The sequence below is a fragment of the Gorilla gorilla genome, chromosome 4, assembly GCF_029281585.2.
Source record: "Gorilla gorilla gorilla isolate KB3781 chromosome 4, NHGRI_mGorGor1-v2.1_pri, whole genome shotgun sequence".
NCBI lineage: Eukaryota > Metazoa > Chordata > Mammalia > Primates > Hominidae > Gorilla > Gorilla gorilla.
This window is the reverse complement of record NC_073228.2, coordinates 130,348,556-130,366,437: the sequence shown is the minus strand read 5'-3', so window position 1 is coordinate 130,366,437 and position 17,882 is coordinate 130,348,556. Positions and strand designations below refer to the sequence as shown.

General features: G+C 39.6%; 1 protein-coding gene across 10 annotated transcripts in view; it reads right to left on the bottom strand.

Annotated features, from left to right (window-relative positions):
* Positions 1-303: 303 nt before the first annotated feature.
* The window catches only part of GRAMD2B (GRAM domain containing 2B), a 70,970-nt gene continuing 53,391 nt past the window's right edge, over positions 304-17,882 (bottom strand). For 5 of the 10 annotated variants that reach the window (XM_055387606.2, XM_055387604.2, XM_063706738.1 and 2 more), the window contains 9 exons: positions 16,655-16,750; positions 13,918-13,989; positions 13,738-13,818; positions 10,903-11,014; positions 9,959-10,084; positions 8,699-8,786; positions 7,477-7,581; positions 5,564-5,657; positions 304-1,539 (listed from right to left, as the gene is read on the bottom strand). In XM_055387606.2, coding sequence (XP_055243581.2) covers positions 1,498-1,539; positions 5,564-5,657; positions 7,477-7,581; positions 8,699-8,786; positions 9,959-10,084; positions 10,903-11,014; positions 13,738-13,818; positions 13,918-13,989; positions 16,655-16,750 — 816 coding nt within the window. In that variant the 3' untranslated portion in view covers positions 304-1,497. The remainder of the gene's footprint in view (positions 1,540-5,563; positions 5,658-7,476; positions 7,582-8,698; positions 8,787-9,958; positions 10,085-10,902; positions 11,015-13,737; positions 13,819-13,917; positions 13,990-16,654; positions 16,751-17,882) is intronic. The other 5 variants (XM_004042421.5, XM_004042425.5, XM_063706737.1 and 2 more) reach the window with 2 other exon arrangements.

The window sequence follows — 17,882 nt, the reverse complement described above, 5'->3', positions numbered from 1 at the left end:
ACTTTCAACCTCATCAATAAAATGGGGGGATATGGCCAAATATTTTGCTAAAGGTCACATAACTCATAAATGTGGACTGAGGAATGAAGCGTTGTCTTTTTTTTTTCTTTTTTTTGACTTCAAAGTTCATTTTCTTTCCTTTAAACCATTGTAACCCAAGAACTTAAATCCTTTTTTAGTTTTGAAATGATTACTTGGGAGGAAGGAAGTATAAGTGAGTTGGTAGTAGTAGATGGCAGGTGGAAAAAGAGTTAAAAAGCATAGTTAAGTCTTGGTTAAAGGAATTTATGAACTGACAAAACACAGTGTTAGCAGGGTTTTTATTAAAAGCCAGAGGTGCACCAGGCACAGCTGTCCACTAGGCCAACAGATACAAACGATGTAACCAATTCACTTATTAGCTTATCTGATTAAATAAAATACATTTCATAGAAATGATTATCAAATGCATTGCAGATAGAAACAGAATATCCTTTGTACTTACAGATCTTATGATACCCTAAACAATTATTAATAAAAACCAGCCAACCCATATGGTAAATAGTTAGCAAACCACCAGTTATTTTATTTTAGTCAGCAAAGGATAAAAACATACAAATTTCATGCTGAAATGGATTTTAGCATTATTGAATGCTGAATACAGACATCCTGCTTGAAAACTACCAACATAGTCCACCTACAGTCTTAAAAATTCAGTGTTTTTCATCCTGTATTAAATCACTATTACACCTTTTGGCTTAAAAATTAGGTTTGGTTTCAAAATAAGTTTAATTTAGTACTTCAGTCACATGCCTCACAGATTCTTGACCAGGCTGGGTAAGAATCAGTCCAATTAACTATTAGTTACAGCAACAAAACAAAACATAAACATAATGTTAAATCCACCTTGCTTGATATTCTTGCCAAAAAGGAACTGAGAAATTAAGACACACAGGTGATTTAAACCAGAACATAACAGGAGAACTAAAAAAAAAAAAGACAAAATGTAGATATTACTTGTTTGAAGCAAACCTGTCCACTTAGAGCCATTTATTGCCTTTTTGAGACTCATGGCTAATTCTTGAAAGGACCACATTGAGTTTGTCAGTATATGATGTATCCTTTAGTTTGAAAGTCGTTAAGAGGGGTGTAAGGGAGAGGCAGGAGGGCAGGAAGGACTAAAAAGGCACAGGGTGGAGTGTTTGCTGACGCCATCGTGGTAATTATCCAAGAGAGTGTGTTCGCTGGGCCCTTCCTGAGACCTCCAGAGATGGGTCTGTTTTCTTCAGGCAAAAGCAGCAAAATCTTCCTCAGAGAGTCAAGGTCAACTTTTATTGCACAAGAACCAAAATTATTTCCCTCCCCACTTTCCTGAGCTGGAGACCTCCACATGCAATGTCTGGATTCTCATCTGCTTGCGCCTCTGACCAGCAGGGTGCACTCAAACAAAACGCCTCAGGAAGCACCTTCTTCAAAGGGAAACATGAGGTATTCCGATGGCCCAAGCAATCTGGTTGATCAGTCACCATTCTCAAGCAACTTCTGTAAGTTATTTTGTATCTTGAAATAAAAGAAAAGAAGTTCCTATTATTAAATAGAATGGAGTATATTAAGGGCATATTTGTTATAGTCTATATAGCATTCTAGATTATTCCACTTTGAATAAAAAGCTACAAAAGGGTTAAATTTAGGTGAGGCAAATAGATGCTTTTTCATAAACTAGAACTCTGACAATCCACTTTTTCTTTGGGACAGGGTCTCGCTCTGTCACCCAGGCTGGAATGCAGTGACGTGATCATGGTTCACTGCAGCCCTGACTTCCTGGGCTCAAGTGATCCTCCCACCTCAGCCTCCCAAGTAGCTGGGACTTCAGGCGTGCACCATCATGCCTGGCTAATTTTTGCACTTTTTGTATACACGGAGTTTCATCATGTTTCTCAGGCTGATCTAGAACTCCTGGGCTCAAGTAATCCTCCTGTCTCAGCCTCCCAAAGTGTTGAGATTACAGGTGTGAGCCACCATGTCCAGCTGACAATCCACTTTAAAATGAGGGAATATAGGGCTTAAAAAAAAAAAAAAAGAGAATGGCAGAAAGATGAAAATGTCAGTAGAGACTGAGATAAATGAGATGGAAGAAAAAGAACAAGGAACTGGCAACACCAGCGTGACCCAAATGCATTAGAAGACAATGGGAAATTGGTCTTTACACAACCCATTTGATGGTTTTAATCAGAAAAATGCCACGTAATAATGTTTAACACTCCTGTTACTCCAATTAGATATTATTATTTAACATTTCCAAGAAGGTTGTGGATTTCACAGGGACAGAGACCAACCACGTCAGATGTTTGGATCTTAAGACGGGTCCGATGTTGGACATCAAAACTGTTCTCAGTAAATGACTGTTGAATAAAGGAACTTGTAAGAATTCATAGCGGCCGGGTGCTGTGGCTTATGCCTGTAATCCCAGCACTTTGGGAGGATGAGGTGGGCAGATCACGACGTCAGGAGTTCCAGACCAGCCTGGCTAACATGGTGAAACTCTGTCTCTACTAAAAAATATGCAAATTAGCTGGGTGTGGTGGCAGATGCCTGTAATCCCAGCTACTTGGGAGGCTGAGGCAGGAGAATTGCTTGAACCCGGAAGGTGGGGGTTGCAGTGAGCCAAGATTGCGGCACTGCACTCCAGCCTGGGTGACAGAGCAAGACAAGACTCTGTCTTGGGAAAAAAAACAAAGAAGGAAAAAAAAAAGAATTCAGAGCAAGGCATTCTCAACAACCAGCACTGTGATGGGAGTAGAAACCTTGCAGATGAAAAGAAAGAACATATTGTTTTTTAGAGGAACAGTCTGTGATGTCCTATGGGTGTTCTCAGGTGAGTGAGGAGGAAGGGGATCTGATATGTAAGTGCCAGCAAAGGCATGCCTGCTCCTGAGCCATACAACATCACACAAAGACAGGCTTTACACATGAAACCAAGGGCCAGGGAGCTGAAGTAGCAGGATGAGTTATGTGGGTAGTAAGCGGTGGAGCAGGGATAAGAACAAAAGCCTGACTCCAACATTTATGCTCTTTCTACTATACTGTTCCACCATTAATTCCACTTCCAGAACTAAGAAAATAAGTGTTTACTTCAGTTCCCGCAAGAGACATTGCTTTCTTCCCCAACTTTCTTGCTTTGTTTCTTCCTCATGTATCCCTCAGGACCAAAGATAAATGGAAAAACAGGAGTGGGAGGTAGAAAAAGGAATAAAACAAAGAACTGACATCCCAAATCCACAAAACACACCTACGATGACACACACACAAAACCCAAAATTAAAACAAAGGAGAGAATTAAGCAATTTACAGAGGAAAACCCAAATGGCCAGTAAATATATGAGATGTTCAGCCTCAGTAATAATTAGGAAAATACAAGCAAAAACCACAATGAGATCCAGCTTCACACTATCTGACTGGTAGCGGGAAGGCTGAATGGACTAGGATGGTACCTGTGGGAAGAAACTTTGAGGAGACATTTGAAGACAGACTTCACTGGATTTGCCAACTAGTCAACCAGCGGTAGGTGGAAACAAGGAATTAAAAATTATTCTTAGATTTCCAGTGAGGATGACTGAAAGAGCAGCGATGCCATGAACAGAAATAGGGAAGTTATAAGCAGAGAAAGATCATGAGGCTTAGACATCACCGGCCCCCGAAGGCGAGAAGAAGGAATTGCTGGTATGGAGTATAAGACCTTCAACAGCATGGAGCTGCTATTTCACCGGCAGGCTGTGCTGTGCTAGTGCCCAGCTGCCTCTGAGGAAAGGTGCAGATGAATCAAAAAGAGCACGGGTGTGGCCTGGTACCTCTTTTTTAATACTTAGATTCTTTTGAGCAATGTGTGCAACTTCTAACTTTTTAGAGCATCAACACGTGCATTTTGACCCCAAATCCACTTTTTACTGCATCAGTTTCTGCTTTGAGACAAAGGTGGTCTCCACTGGTGCTCCTGTAAACCTCCCCGGCTTCCCTGCTAGGCTGTCTGAACCCTGCACAAGACCCGAGGCTGTTTGCCTGCTGTGAACAAGCCCTTCTGTTTTCACTTCCCTGGTTACAGAATGTAGTGTCCCGGCCAGGCCCAGCGGGAGAGTGGGAAGAAACACAAAAGAAGGCGGCAGGATCCCATGTGTTTCTAATCCAAAGAATATCACTGGTATGTAAGAGTGAACAAAATTGAAAATTAATACCACTCCATTCTCTGGGTTGCATGAAAGCCAAACATTTGTAAGCATTTCATTAAAAAAAATCGTTTATCTTCAATTCTCAGAAACTAATGTTTTAGAAAGGAAAAAAGCTAACCCATACCTTCTCTAGGTTGATTCTCGATGTAAAGAACTTTCTACATTTGCCCATAAATAGAATGATTTAATATGAATTCTCTAACCTGAGTTGGTTTAGAACATAAGTTTGGAAACTCCTTTGCTCTTAATACTTTAGCTGTTAAATACTAACTAACACTGAGTGTAGGAAAACAAAGATAATTTTATTCATTTGTATTTAATATGAAATTTTACTAATTTGTATTTAATATGAAGAAATATGTCTTCCCAAGTAAGCATAACTGTACTATGATGTAAAGCTACCAGATACTGGGCATTTGTGACAGCAGTTGTAATTGAACACCGAATTCTTCTCTCTAAGCCTTTCCTGAAGGATTAGGGTAAAAACAAAGTAGTTATCAGATAAAGGAGAAGAAAATAAGACATGTAAATCAGGTTTATTTCTGGGATATTTCTGGCATGCCTATCTTCTTCTCCAGCTCACCCTCCTGCTGCCTTCTAAGAATGCCACAGGCTAAGGACAGATTTGCCCTAGCGTTGTTTGGACTGTAGATACTTTGAGGTAAAGGTACATCTGTGGCCTTATCAACAAAGCCTAAAGCTGAATTCTGAGGAACAGTAAAGCAGAGAGCTTCTAAGCACAACTTTGCAGTCAGACAGGCCTGGTTCAGGTTCCAGATCTGCTGACTTTATTTATGTATTTTTCTTCTAATGCTCTCTCAGCAGACTCACGTCTGCTGCCTTTCTAGGTGTGTCACTTTCAGCAAGCTAATTTGAAACTCTTGATTCTTCCCCTATCGGATAGGGAACAATGACGTCTATCTTCCATGGTTCTAATAGGACTTACATGCAATATTTTACCTATGGGAACAGTCAGCCTTGGTGGAGTTGGGGCTGTACTTTCTGGCCAAGCCAGTGGTTGGTCTCCAGTTCACTCCCTACTATGTCCCTACATTGAGCTCCGATGTCAGTGGTCACTTACCATTGGGCCCTGTGCTATTAAGTAATATGTCTAATCATGGAGGAAAAACAAAAGACCTACAAGACTATGTATTTCAAGGAAAATGAGATTAAAACCTATTTCTTTGTGGAAATAAAAAATATTCTTCCACATTTACTATAAAAAGCCCCTAGCCAGGGTTGATCATGTAGGTTTATTGTGGCACACTAACAGTGTCTGAGTGTGTGATCCCTGACCTGACCTAGGGCAACCAATAGGCACTACTGTGACTGCCCCCATACACAGGAAAGAAATAGGTCACCTTTTCTAATTTCACTATGTTGGCTGTAAGCTCTTGACAGAGAACCTCCACACTGAATTGTACTTGTGACCCCAGGCCAGATGGTGCTGCCTGTCTGTAAGAAAAAAGAGAAAATTATTATGGGCAGGGATGACAAGGAAAGAAGTGGAATGAACACATTTAAAATTTATTTGAACAGAAAATTGGTTTATAATAGAAGAGAATGAACATTTCATTTGTTAATATTAGACAAAGCCCTGCAGTAATCCGCAACTCCAGGCTAGATGTTTAGGGAACTAATTCTTAAAAGCTCAGCTGGAAATCTCTTAAGCTATTTTTGTTTAAGTGGATATGGTGTGTTTCGGCTTCTAAACAAAAATCAGACAATTATTTTCAAGCACGTGGTTTCTTAGAACCCTTTTGTTAACCCCTAATATCCTTTCTGTCTCCACCAGAGCATAAACTTACAAGAATTATTGTACTTTTCAGCTATTTATACTAGAACTTTAAAAGCTTAGGAATGTCTTTATCTGGTTAATCAAACGTCCCTTGAAATATGAGACTTTTGTAGTTTCTTCTTTGAGATTTATCATACAACTATAATTGCCCTTGTTTTATAATCAGGCATGAGCCACTGTGCCTGGCCTGGAGTCACTTCTTATCTCTATGCCAATATTAACTTTTTGAACAAGATGGGAGAAAGTAAGGGCAGAGTATGAATCCATACTAAACTGTTTATTAGGCTTTTGTATTTTATTAGTTCAAGTGTATATTTATGGGTCAAAAATAACCTGTATACCTGCATACGTGTAAGCCACCTAAAGGTAATTCCTATGGAGTAAAGAAAGGTCCTAGAATGGTATAACACAGTATTTCTCAAAGTATAGAGCTCAGACCATTGCCATCAGCACCACCTGGGAACTTGCTGGAAATGCAAATTCTCAGGCCTCATCCCAGACCTACTGTATCAGGCACTCTGGAGATGAGCCCTGAAATCTGTTTAAACAATTCTAGATAATTCTGATGCAAATTAAAATTTGAGAGCCACTGGTAGACTGAGGAGCCCATGGTCTTTGTAGTTATATAGACTTGCAGCTGAATCTGCAAACTGTAAGACATTAAACTAATTATTACTCTGAGTCTCAGTTTCTTCGTCTGTAAAATGGGAACAGTTCTATTCTAAGGTTATGGTGAAAATATAATGAGGAAAAATCATCTGTATTTGTATGTGTATGTATCCATTCTAATAGAGCCTTCAGCATGTGGTGAATACTCTGTCAGGAAATATCTCCACTTCAAAAACTTGGGCTAAATGTGCACTTTCTAACATGGCATAAATTATTTCACTTTTTAGGCAATGTGTCAAAAGCTTCTTGTAAATAGGTTTAAAGAAAAGAGCTCTATGTCTGAAAAAGTTTAATTAGGCCAGGCATGTTAAAAAAAAGACTGATGGAAAATCTTCACAGACACATTCAATTAATTACTAGTCACATTGATCTTGACAGTGGTCAAGAGTTTTGCAAATAAGTGAGTTAATATAAAAAGTTATACATGATAAAATGTGCTGAGTTTCTTGAATTGCTTCTTTCTCTGAGTGTCTTGATTTATTGCCATTTTACTAAGGTAAACTTGTGTAGTTTAATAAATGGGGCAAGGTCACAACTGCATCTTAGCATATTCGAGCAAGATAATGTAAAATTAGGCTTGTTTCTTGCTTATTACTAGCAACATTACCACAACTCCAAAATAGTACAGGTTTAGGTCATTCATTTCTAGACCCTCCTACCTTTTTACTTTCCACATATACACTTAACAAAATGTCACATACAGAATGTATCTCCAATTAATGTTTACTAAGAAGGATGCTAAGTTCAGGTCAATTATTACATTAAGCAGAATGGCAAGCAGATGACAGCTAGAGGCAATCGTCTTACTCAGTATTATGGGTGTCCACAATGGAGGTTAGTAACCCCAGCTGCTCCTCCAGAGTATTAATTCTGTATCTCATGTAGAAGGTCGAGATGATTAGTGCACAGACACTGGAAACGGATGAAAGAGAAACTTTCATTAGGTTAATGGCCAGGATCTGATGTTCATAAAACAACTCAGTGCCAATGTGGTACACTTGAGGCAAGGTATTTTCCAAAATAACTTGGTAAAGAGATTTTAAAAACATCCTTTTTAAACAGGCTGATGCTTGTTATAAAACTTACAGCTAGAAGAGACTTAAAATCCTCTAGCCCAAGTCCCTTAATTTGCAAATAATGGCCCTTCTAATAGCACTGGTCAGAGCCAGACCCAAGTTGGAGTACCAAGCCAGTGTTCCTCCTCCCTGCGGTACTACCATCCTCTGCCAGAAGAGCCTGGGCAGACCTTAGCCATGTTCTCTGGTGACTCCCTAAGGTGACTCCCTCCTTTATCTGGAAACCTGACTGGGCATATTTTCCTTGGTTGGGAGGAACAGCCTAGAACTGGGTCAGGCTATTTTCAGAAGAACAATTGGTTACACGCTAGAAGTTAAAAAAGTCTATGCCTACATTTTTGGTAAAGGGGATGAGGACAACATTTTCAAGTTGTGTTGGCCCCTGTTCAGGGGACATGGGACAGATGGCAAAACAAAATTATAGCTAGATAGAAGGAATAGGTTCTGGTGTTGAATACCACTGTAGAATGACTAAAGTTAACAATGATAGAGTTTCAAATAGCTAAAAGAAGGATATTGAATGTTCTCAACACAACGAGATGATAAGGGTGATGGATAATGCTAATTACCCGGATCTGATCAGTATACATTATATGTATCAAAACATCACTATGTAGTCCATAAATACCTACAATGATTATATGTCAATTAAAAAAAAAAGTAAAAAAAATAACAAGGGTAAAGATGCTTCATAATTCACAGAGCAATTTCCCAACTAATGGTTGGGAACCCACTCAGAACTTAGTCCTCTGCAGAGTTTGGCACAACCATGAAAATGTGACCTAAGCCTAAGGGAAAAAAGCTGAAGTAGGAGACAGAAATTGTCAAAGTAAAGATGTAGGTCACATTTCAGACAATTGAGATTTACAGTAGGTCTCGGCAGTGTGAAGAGATTATTCCTTTAGCGAATGGAATCATTTTCTTAGTCACTCACAGTAAATTCATGTACTTACACAATTGCATAGAATATAAGAATATGGTGAAGCATCGGACATTTCTGAGACTTGACTTTATGTAAGATTCCAACAGTTTCTGACAGACCTGTTGGGAGGAAAACAAAAAACAACTGTTTAAAACCATAACACACTTCTTTTATCCAGCAATATCCCTATGGGGTACTGGAGAGAGGTAATTATTCCCAGGTAAAAGAAATCAGAGAAAATATCAAGCCTCCCAGTTGTCATTTTAACCAGTGGTTACAATTCCTTCCAACACATTCCATTGATTACATACCTATCCACAGCCTTCTTTGTGTCAAGCATTGTACTGGAATCAATGATGGACAATATAACAATATCCTTGCTCCCTTACCAGTATAGCTAGTTATTAGAACAATTAGTAAATAAGAAATTTGAGTTTTACTGGAAAATTTTTTTTTTTTGAGATAGTCTCACTCTGTTGCCCAGGTGACAGTGGCGTGATCACAGCTCATTGCAGCCTTGACCTCCTGGGCTCAAGCAATCCTCCTGCCTCAGCCTCCCAAGTAGCTGGAACTACAAACAGGTACCACACCCAGCTGATTTTTAACTTTTTTGTAGAGATAGGGTCTCACTATGTTGCCCAGGCTGGTCTTGAACTCCTTGGACTCAAGCAATCCTCCCACCTCAGCCTCCCAAAGTGCTGGGGTTACAGTAACAGAAATTTTTGAAAGATAATCTCATGTATTCAGAATCATGAAGTGACCTCCATGAAGGCTATTCACTTTTGTATCCCCCACTGTAAGCACAGAACTGGGTACTGTTTGCTAAATGAATAAGTGAATTAATATGCAAAGACCTATAATACAAAGGGAGGAAAGGGAATATGAAAAGCAGTCATAAGGTGAAACACAGGGACCCTTTAAAAGTTACAAATAGGCCGGGCATGGTGGCTCAAGCCTATAATCTCAGCATTTTGGGAGGCTGAGGCGGGTGGATCACTGGAGGTCAGGAGTTCGAGACTAGCCTGACCAAAATGGTGAAACCCTGTCTCTACTAAAAATACAAAAATTAGCTAGGCATTGTGGCATGCGTCTGTAATCCCAGCTACTCAGGAGGCTGAGGTACGAGAATTGCTTGAATCCAAGAGGCAGAGGTTGCAGTGAGCCAAGATCATGTTATTGCACTACAGCAGCCTGGGTGATAGAGCAAGATGCTGTCTAAAAAAAAAAAAAAGTTACAAACAGACATCTCCAATCCTTCTAAACCCACCCCCCTAAGACATCCATTCCTTACTCTGTGCAGGGAGACTCTTGGCTTTTCCTTCAGGTACTCTGTTCACATGGGCATCTGCCCGAGTTGGCTTTGCTTCTCCCTTGGAGACATTCAGAACTGTTTGGGATTCTGTCACATGGAAATCTACTAAGCCAAAATGGAGCTGGGTAAGTTTTCTCTCCAATGTATTTAAAAACAGGATTAATCTCCAAGTAAATCAATCCCTTAGCATGCATAATGGTCAAGAATGTGAATGGATGGTCTCACAAGTTAGTTGTGGTGGCTGGGGCTGAACTTGAATGCTTAAGCAAATAAGTAATAAAGTGATATAAGGATAGTCTTTCATTTTCCAACCAACTCACATGGATAATTCAGCTGTAACAATTAAAAATATTATTGAAACAAGAGGGAAGAAAATAGGCCGGGTGCGGTGGCTCACGCCTGTAATCCCAGCACTTTGGGAGGCCAAAGTGGGTGGATCACGAGGTCAGGAGTTTGAGACCAGCCTGACCAACATGATGAAACCCCGTCTCTACTAAAAATAACAAAAATTAGCCGGGCTTGGTGGCGCATGCCTGTAATCCCAGCTACTCAGGAGGCTGAGACAGGAGAATTGCTTGAACCCGGGGGGTGGAGGTTGTAGGAGCCGAGATCGTGCCATTGCACTCCAGCCTCAAAAGCAAAAACAAAATTGTATGTTTTTTTCTCTCAACCACCCAATGTTAGGTCTATTTAAAAGACCTCTGTTAAATGTGCATAAAAGGAAATGAATTTTTACCACATAGGCAATTCTTTTCCCTCCAACTCTCAAGACATCCTTTCTCCAGATTCCATTCCTGATTTTTAACTAGGAAGACAATGTGGGTTTTTTTCTTTCTTTTCTTTTCTTTTTTTTTTTAAGGGGGTGGGGTGAGGATGTTTTGAGGGGAATTAAATTTTAGTCAAAATACAACAATTTCCCAAACCTCGAGAGTTCTCAGATTCAGGAGTTTGAGAACCAGAACTGCTGTATCCTTCCATGTCTTGCCTTCTTTGTTGAACCACTCCATCCAGATCTGAGAATTCATCATTGAAATCCTGAAAGGAAACAGTGAAATGGAGACAGGCTGATATTCCCTTAGTAAACAGGCAGGCCTTTGTAACTCCCAGCCCTTTCACCTAGGCCTGACCTATAAAACATAGAATAGAAGGAAGGATTACTCCATACGACTGGGATTTTCCCAACAGATGACTGAGTATCTGGTTGCTGAAACAGATTTTTCAGGCAGTTAAAATTCTGTCAACAAACACTGGCCAACTTGTTCGAAACAACAAATGTCTAGAAAAACACCCAGAATGCCAATCATTGAGAAGCTTCCAGTGTGAAGCTGAAGAGGTTTCATTAGCACTTCGTAATGAGAAAACCTGATTACTACAGACATATATAAGAGAAAAAAATAGAAAGCTTTAAATCCAAGTCCAAATATGTAGACAGAGAGAAAGATATTACTAACTTATAATTTTTTAAAAAAAGTATTGCAAACAGAAAAGGAAAAATGGCTTTAGCCAATTAGACCCTGAAAGTAAAGTTTAAGCTTTTTTTCTCCCCTCAACTAAATCAAAACAAGTTTAGTGATAGTACGTTTAAATTTTAGAAAGATGATGTAGGAGTAAGGTAAAAAGCATAGACGTTCTACTTTGTATTCTACTGGTTCCCCAAAGTGCTTAAGAAATGAAGAGACAAATGGTGTCATTAAAATGTCCTGGCAAAGGTACAATTAGGCTGAGCTTTTAACAATTTAGTCAGCTGCCAAAAGAAGAAGAGACTCATCTTGTAAGCAAATTACCAACCTTTCACCTTGAACTAGCTGTCTTTTGTTCATCTCAACACTCATTTCGATTTCATACAAGGATTTATAGGAGAAGGAAAATTGAAAATTTCTTCAATTTAATGATTTCTTGAATGCCTATCTCATATCAGGCAGTATGCAAAGCTCCTTACATACATGATTGCATTTAATCTTCACAGCCACATCATGAAGCTGGCATTTTAATGGATGAAGAAACTGAGTCAAAGCAGTTAAAGAGCTTGCCTGATGCTATAACATAGCTGGGTGGAGCCCAGATTTAAAACCAGGTTTCTCGGATTCCAAATCATATGTGTTACATTACATTCTGTACTGCTTCCTACTACTGTTTTTCAAGCTAAATTTTTAAGAAATTGAGATAAAATTCAGGTAACATAAAATCCACCATTTAAAAGTATACAATTCAGTGGTGTTTAGAATATTCACAATGTTGTACAGCCATGGCTACAATCTTGTTCTGGAATATTTCCATCACCCCCCAAAGAAAGCCCATACCCATTAGCAGTCACTCTCAATTTCTCCCTCACCCCATTCTCCGGCAACCACTAGTTGACTTTCTGTGCCTATGGATTTTCCTGTTCAAGATATTTCATATAAAGGGAATCATACAGTATGTAGCCTTTTGAGTCTGGGTTCTTTCACTTAGCATACTGCTTTCAAGGTCCACCTATATTGCTATATTGTAGCAGGTATCAGTACTTCGTTTCCTTTTTTTTTTTTTGAGATGGAGTCTCATTGCACTGTCTCCCAGGCTGGAGTACAGTGGAGCGATCTCAGCTCACTGCAACCTCCACCTCCCAGGTTCAAGCAATTCTCCTGCCTCAGCCTCCTGGGTAGCTGGGATTACAGGCATGTATCACCAGGCCCGGCTAATTTTTTGTATTTTTTAGTAGAGACAGGGTTTCAATATGTTGGCCAGGCTGGTCCTGAACTCTGGAACACCTTGTGATCCGCCCGCCTCGGCCTCCCAAAGTGCTGGGATTACAGGCGTGAGTCACCGCGCCCAGCCCTTAATTTCCTTTTTATGGTTGAATAATATCCCATTGTATAGGTATACCACATTTAAAAAATCCATTAATCAGTTGATGGACATTAGGGTTTTCCCCACCTTTTGGCTATGATGAATAATGCTATTAACATTCTTGTACAAGTGTTTGTGTGAACATGCTTTCAATCCCATTACTTTTAAACTGTTCTCAAAAAAAAAGATTTGTGGGAGATGTTGAAACCATGGGCTCATATTGCTTCACTAATATTGAATATTTATAATCATTTGAATGATATGGTTGGAACTCTCTTGGGAAAACATTATAACCATTATGGGTACAAATCTTACACAAACAGAGGGAGCTACTTCCCATTGGAGATTTACTCTATGGTTTACAAAGTCTAAGGGAATGAATCAATCTTTACCTGTCACTTGGGCGTTACAGCTTTCTTTTCTTTTCTTTCTTTCTTTCTTTTTTTTTTTTTACAGTTAATTCTGAGCATATTCGTTTCTCTTCTAAGTTGTGAAGTCTCTGAAGGCATAAATTAGTTTTAATTTTTCCTGGTATCCTACAGTGTGCACTAGCATGGTGCCTTGAACACAGAAGACATTTAAGGATTTGTGGGATGACTCAGTCCTACCTCAGATTTGTGAATCCCTCTAAGCCAATATTGACAAGCAAACAGAGCAAGATTTTATGAATGCATTCACTGACCAGTAACTCACCAAGATAGTCTACTAGGTGTTTCTTTCTTTTTGCAGGACAACTCTTCAATTACTTGGAAAAAGTTTATGGCTACTATGGTTTCCTCTTCTTCAAGGAAGATATGCCCTGTTTCTTCAACTGTACCTCAAATATTTTGGTCCTAAGCTCTTCCCACACCCTGGTCATGGTGTAAGCACAAGTATAATTGTGGGACATATTCCCTTTCTTTTGCATTTAGATAGTTATGTAGGCAACTTACCAGAGGCAGAGATGAAGGGCGGTCTGCTCGGAAACTGTTTTCAGCAGAAGATGGATTGGGACTGTTACCAACACTTGTATTCTGAAATTATTGGAACAAAACGAAAAGCCAGATTAACTATGAAACCATAAGAAATACAGAAGAGAGACAGTAATTGAGGCTCAGGGACATCATACTCACTTCTAAGTGTCCACACACAGATTTTAGTAGTTTGTAAGTTGAATCTCTGGAGAGTAAGGAGACAAATATGTACTGAAAAACAAAACAGGATAATTATGAATAGATATTGCCGGAAGAGAAGTGAGAGTTGAGAGTTCAGAAAAGTATCTGTATACAGCTTTTTCATTTTCAAACAACATGGACCTCTCTTTGATCTATATTCTCATTCCTCTCACTCAAACATTCCATTTTTATTCCATTCCTGTAATAAAGCAAACATTCTCCCATAAAAGCAACAAAATCTTCAAACCCAATTTAAGAGTAATAAATACATGTAGGGCAAAATGAAGGCTCCAAAAGCCTGTCACTGGTGCCTCAAACAAGCCCAGAGAAGAAAAGGCCTGGACATCAAGAAAAGGCTGGTGACATTCACTAGATCCCCTTTAAAATCTCTCTCCCTCTGTTTTTGTTTTTAAGGGTATTTAACAATTCCCGAGGGTCCGCCTTCTCTGCTCTGACCTAGATTTCCACTGAAAACTTCCCAGTGGCTCTAACAGGCTAGCTCTCTTTCTTGCCACTTCCAGATTCTTTCTTGTACAAATATGGAGATTTTCTAGTGGAGACTTATAAGTGAGCCATGGGAAAGGAGTAAAATCAAAGCTAGACAAGTCACGTGAAGACAAATGACATGAGGAAAAATGATTTTACCATAAACAATATGTTCAGAAAATATAAAAATTTACTTTTTTTCCATCTATTTATGCCATAGAATGTTTTCAGACCTCCTTTCCATGAGTTTGTGATTATCATTCTCATTCGCCAATGAGGGAACTTGAATTATTTCCGAGCAAGTACTATATTCCAAAGTAATTAATATTGTGGGTTCTGGCATCAGGCAGATCCAGTTGCAAATTCTGGCTCTTACACTTACTAAGTGGGTGAAATTGGAAAAATTGTTTAACCCCTCTAACTTTCAGTTTTCTTAATAACAGTTATCCATTACAGGGTGGTAGCAAGAAAATATAAGAAAAGCATTAGTGTATGGCCTGACAAGGAGGAAATACTGATGCCTGTTAGCTATTAGTATTTCTAAAAAATTCCCAAATAGATACTAACATATTTTCTAGCTTATCAGAATGGTCTCTTTTATCTTTCCTTCTTTTTTCTTCTCTCTACAAGTTTTCTAGTATGGTTAGAAAGGAAATCTATAGCCAGTCATGGTGGTTCATGCCTGTAATCCCAGCACTTTGGGAGGCTGAGGTAAGAGGATCACTTGAGCCCAGGAATTTGAGACCAGCCCTTGGCAACATAGCAAGACCCCATCTCTGTTAAAAAAAGGAAAAATAAAAAAGGAAAAAGGAGAAATGAAATCTATAGAATGTAGAGTTTATGCTTTCGTAGAAATAATTCGTAAAAGATTAAAAAAAATTCACGTGAAAAGTAACCAGACCACTCCACTCCCTCTTTCTTGCCAAGCTGAAATAGACACCACTTTAATGTTAATTTTTCTGATTGTGCATGTCTGCGGTAGCCCAATAGTCAATTCAGCTCTGGAATTTCTGTATAGAAGGTAGTTTAGGCAACCTGTTAGTAAAGCAGGTCTAAAAACTGATCCTGTACCTGCAGTTGCAGAGCAGGTGCAAGTTTTCTTTACCTGGAATGGCTCTAGGGAGGTATTGATTGAGGTTATGGGGAGGCTGGCCACCCCCACACCAGGAACTCCTCACTATCAACCTGCCTGCCTCACCCTGTCAGTAAGGTGGTGGTTTTGTTGTTCTTGTTCTTTATATATATTTATTACTTTTTTGAGACAGGGTCTCGCTCTGTCACCCAGGCTGGAGTGCAGTGGTGCTCGATCTCGGCTCACTGCAACCTCTGTCTCCCGGGCTCAAGCAATCCTCCCACCTCAGCCTCCCCAGTAGCTGAGACCACAGGTGTGTGCCACCACACCTGGCTAATTTTTGTATTTTTTGAAGACAGAGGGTTTCGCCATGTTGCGCAGGTTAGTCTTGAACTCCTGGACTCGAGCGATCCGCCCATTTGGGCCTCCCAAAGTGCTGGGATTACAGGTGTGAGCCCCCATGCCTAGCCTTGTCCTTTTTCTTTTTCTTTGAGTCAGGGTCTTGCTCTGTTGCCCAGGCTGGAGTGCAGTGGCACAATCATGGCTCACTGCAGCCTTTACCTCCTGGGCTCAAGTGATCCTCCTACCTCAGCATCCCAAGTAGCTGGGATCACAGGCACATACCATCACACCTGGCTAATTTTTATATTTTTTGTAGAGACGGGGTTTCACCATGTTGCCCAGGCTGGTTCCCAACTCCTGGGCTCAAGCAATTCTCCCACCTCAGCCCTCAGCCTCCCAAAGTGCTGGAATTAAAGGCCTGACCTCCTTTTTTTTTTTTTTTTTTCCCTTTAAGACTATTAAAGGAACTGAATGTATCAGTTTAGCCTGACCTAGCAGAAGTTGAGAAAGAATTTTATTTTTTTGACCTTGGTCAGGCAAGTATAATTAAGTCAGCAGGAAATTCAAAATTGGCAACACTTCTATGAGAATAAATCACCTTGTGAAGGGAAACAGCACTACATGAATGTCTACAGGCTATAATTTTTAAAATTAGTCTTATGGAATTTTCCTGATTCACCACAGGAGATGATATTTATGGTTTGGAGTCTTGGTCCTTGGCAAGAGACCCCTTAGGCAGCAGAGCCCAGAGCAGGAGGACAAAGCAAAGATGCCCTCGCTCGGCTGCATACTCACCCTGTCTGTGACTGTTGCTATGATCAGGGCGTTTGGCACTAGAAGAGCAGTTTTGGTTTTCTTTATTAGGGTTACCGAGAAAGCTGGAATAGAGATCTGAAACAGAATCAGCAAGTTAATGCCAGTTCAGACTTGACAGAACAGCACTTCAAATCTTCACATTAAAGGAAAAAAAAAAAAAAAGGTAAACAGAAATCAAAACCAGCAGCAAGCTCTCCAGCCTCCATGAAGAAAAGCCAGTCTTAGAGAGTGGCAGGGATGTATCACTGAGCTCCTCAAAGTGGGGCTTACTAAGCCAGAGGATAAATCTTAATCATCAATTGGACTGAAGATCTTGGTGGGAAACGTTTATCTTCAGACATGGAAATAGAATGCAAAATGTGTATTCATTTTAAAGATAAGCCCAAGGCTCTAAAGAAATTTCAAGCTTGTGGTCATCCACTTTGGGCTAACTTCCACATGCCCCACTCTCCTCTGTCTCTAGGTGCATGTTAAAAAGCACTGGTATAATAGGACCATCACTGGATAGAAAATCTGGGACCTGAATTCTTGGCTCAGTTCTGTTACTACAGGTTGAGTATCCTTAATCTGAAAATCATAAATCCAAGCTATTCCAAAATCTAAAAGTTTTTGAATGCTGATATTGACGGTCAAAGAAAATGCTCATTGGAGCATTTCAGATTTTGGATTTTTGGATTAGGAATGCTCAGCCAGTTATATGTTGGCAGATATTGCAAAAATCTGAAATCCAAAACACTGCTGGTCCCAAGCATTTTGGATAGGGGATTCTCAACCTGTATCTACATGACCTACTCCCCCTTGTAAGCTATCCGTTCTAGGCCTCAGTTTTTTGATTTATAAATTGGAGATAGCCTCGTCTGCTTCTCAGGATTTTCTGTGGATTAAGTGAGATAATATATGCAAAATGTCCAGTGATGAATAAAAATTTCATTCACCTCCTCACTTGTTTCATGAAATCAGGATGGGTGATATAAAAGAATTCTAAATACTTTTCTGGTTCAACAAAGAATAACAACAACAGTAACTATAGAAGCTACCATTATTGATACCTATTTACCAGATAGAATTTAATTTAATTATGATCATACATACTCAATATTATGAGAAATAAAGAAATTTATTTAGAGAGGTGCATGTCATACATAAGAAGTTACAGAGATGGAATTCAAGCCAATCTGATTCCAAATGTGGGTTCTTTTCAATACAA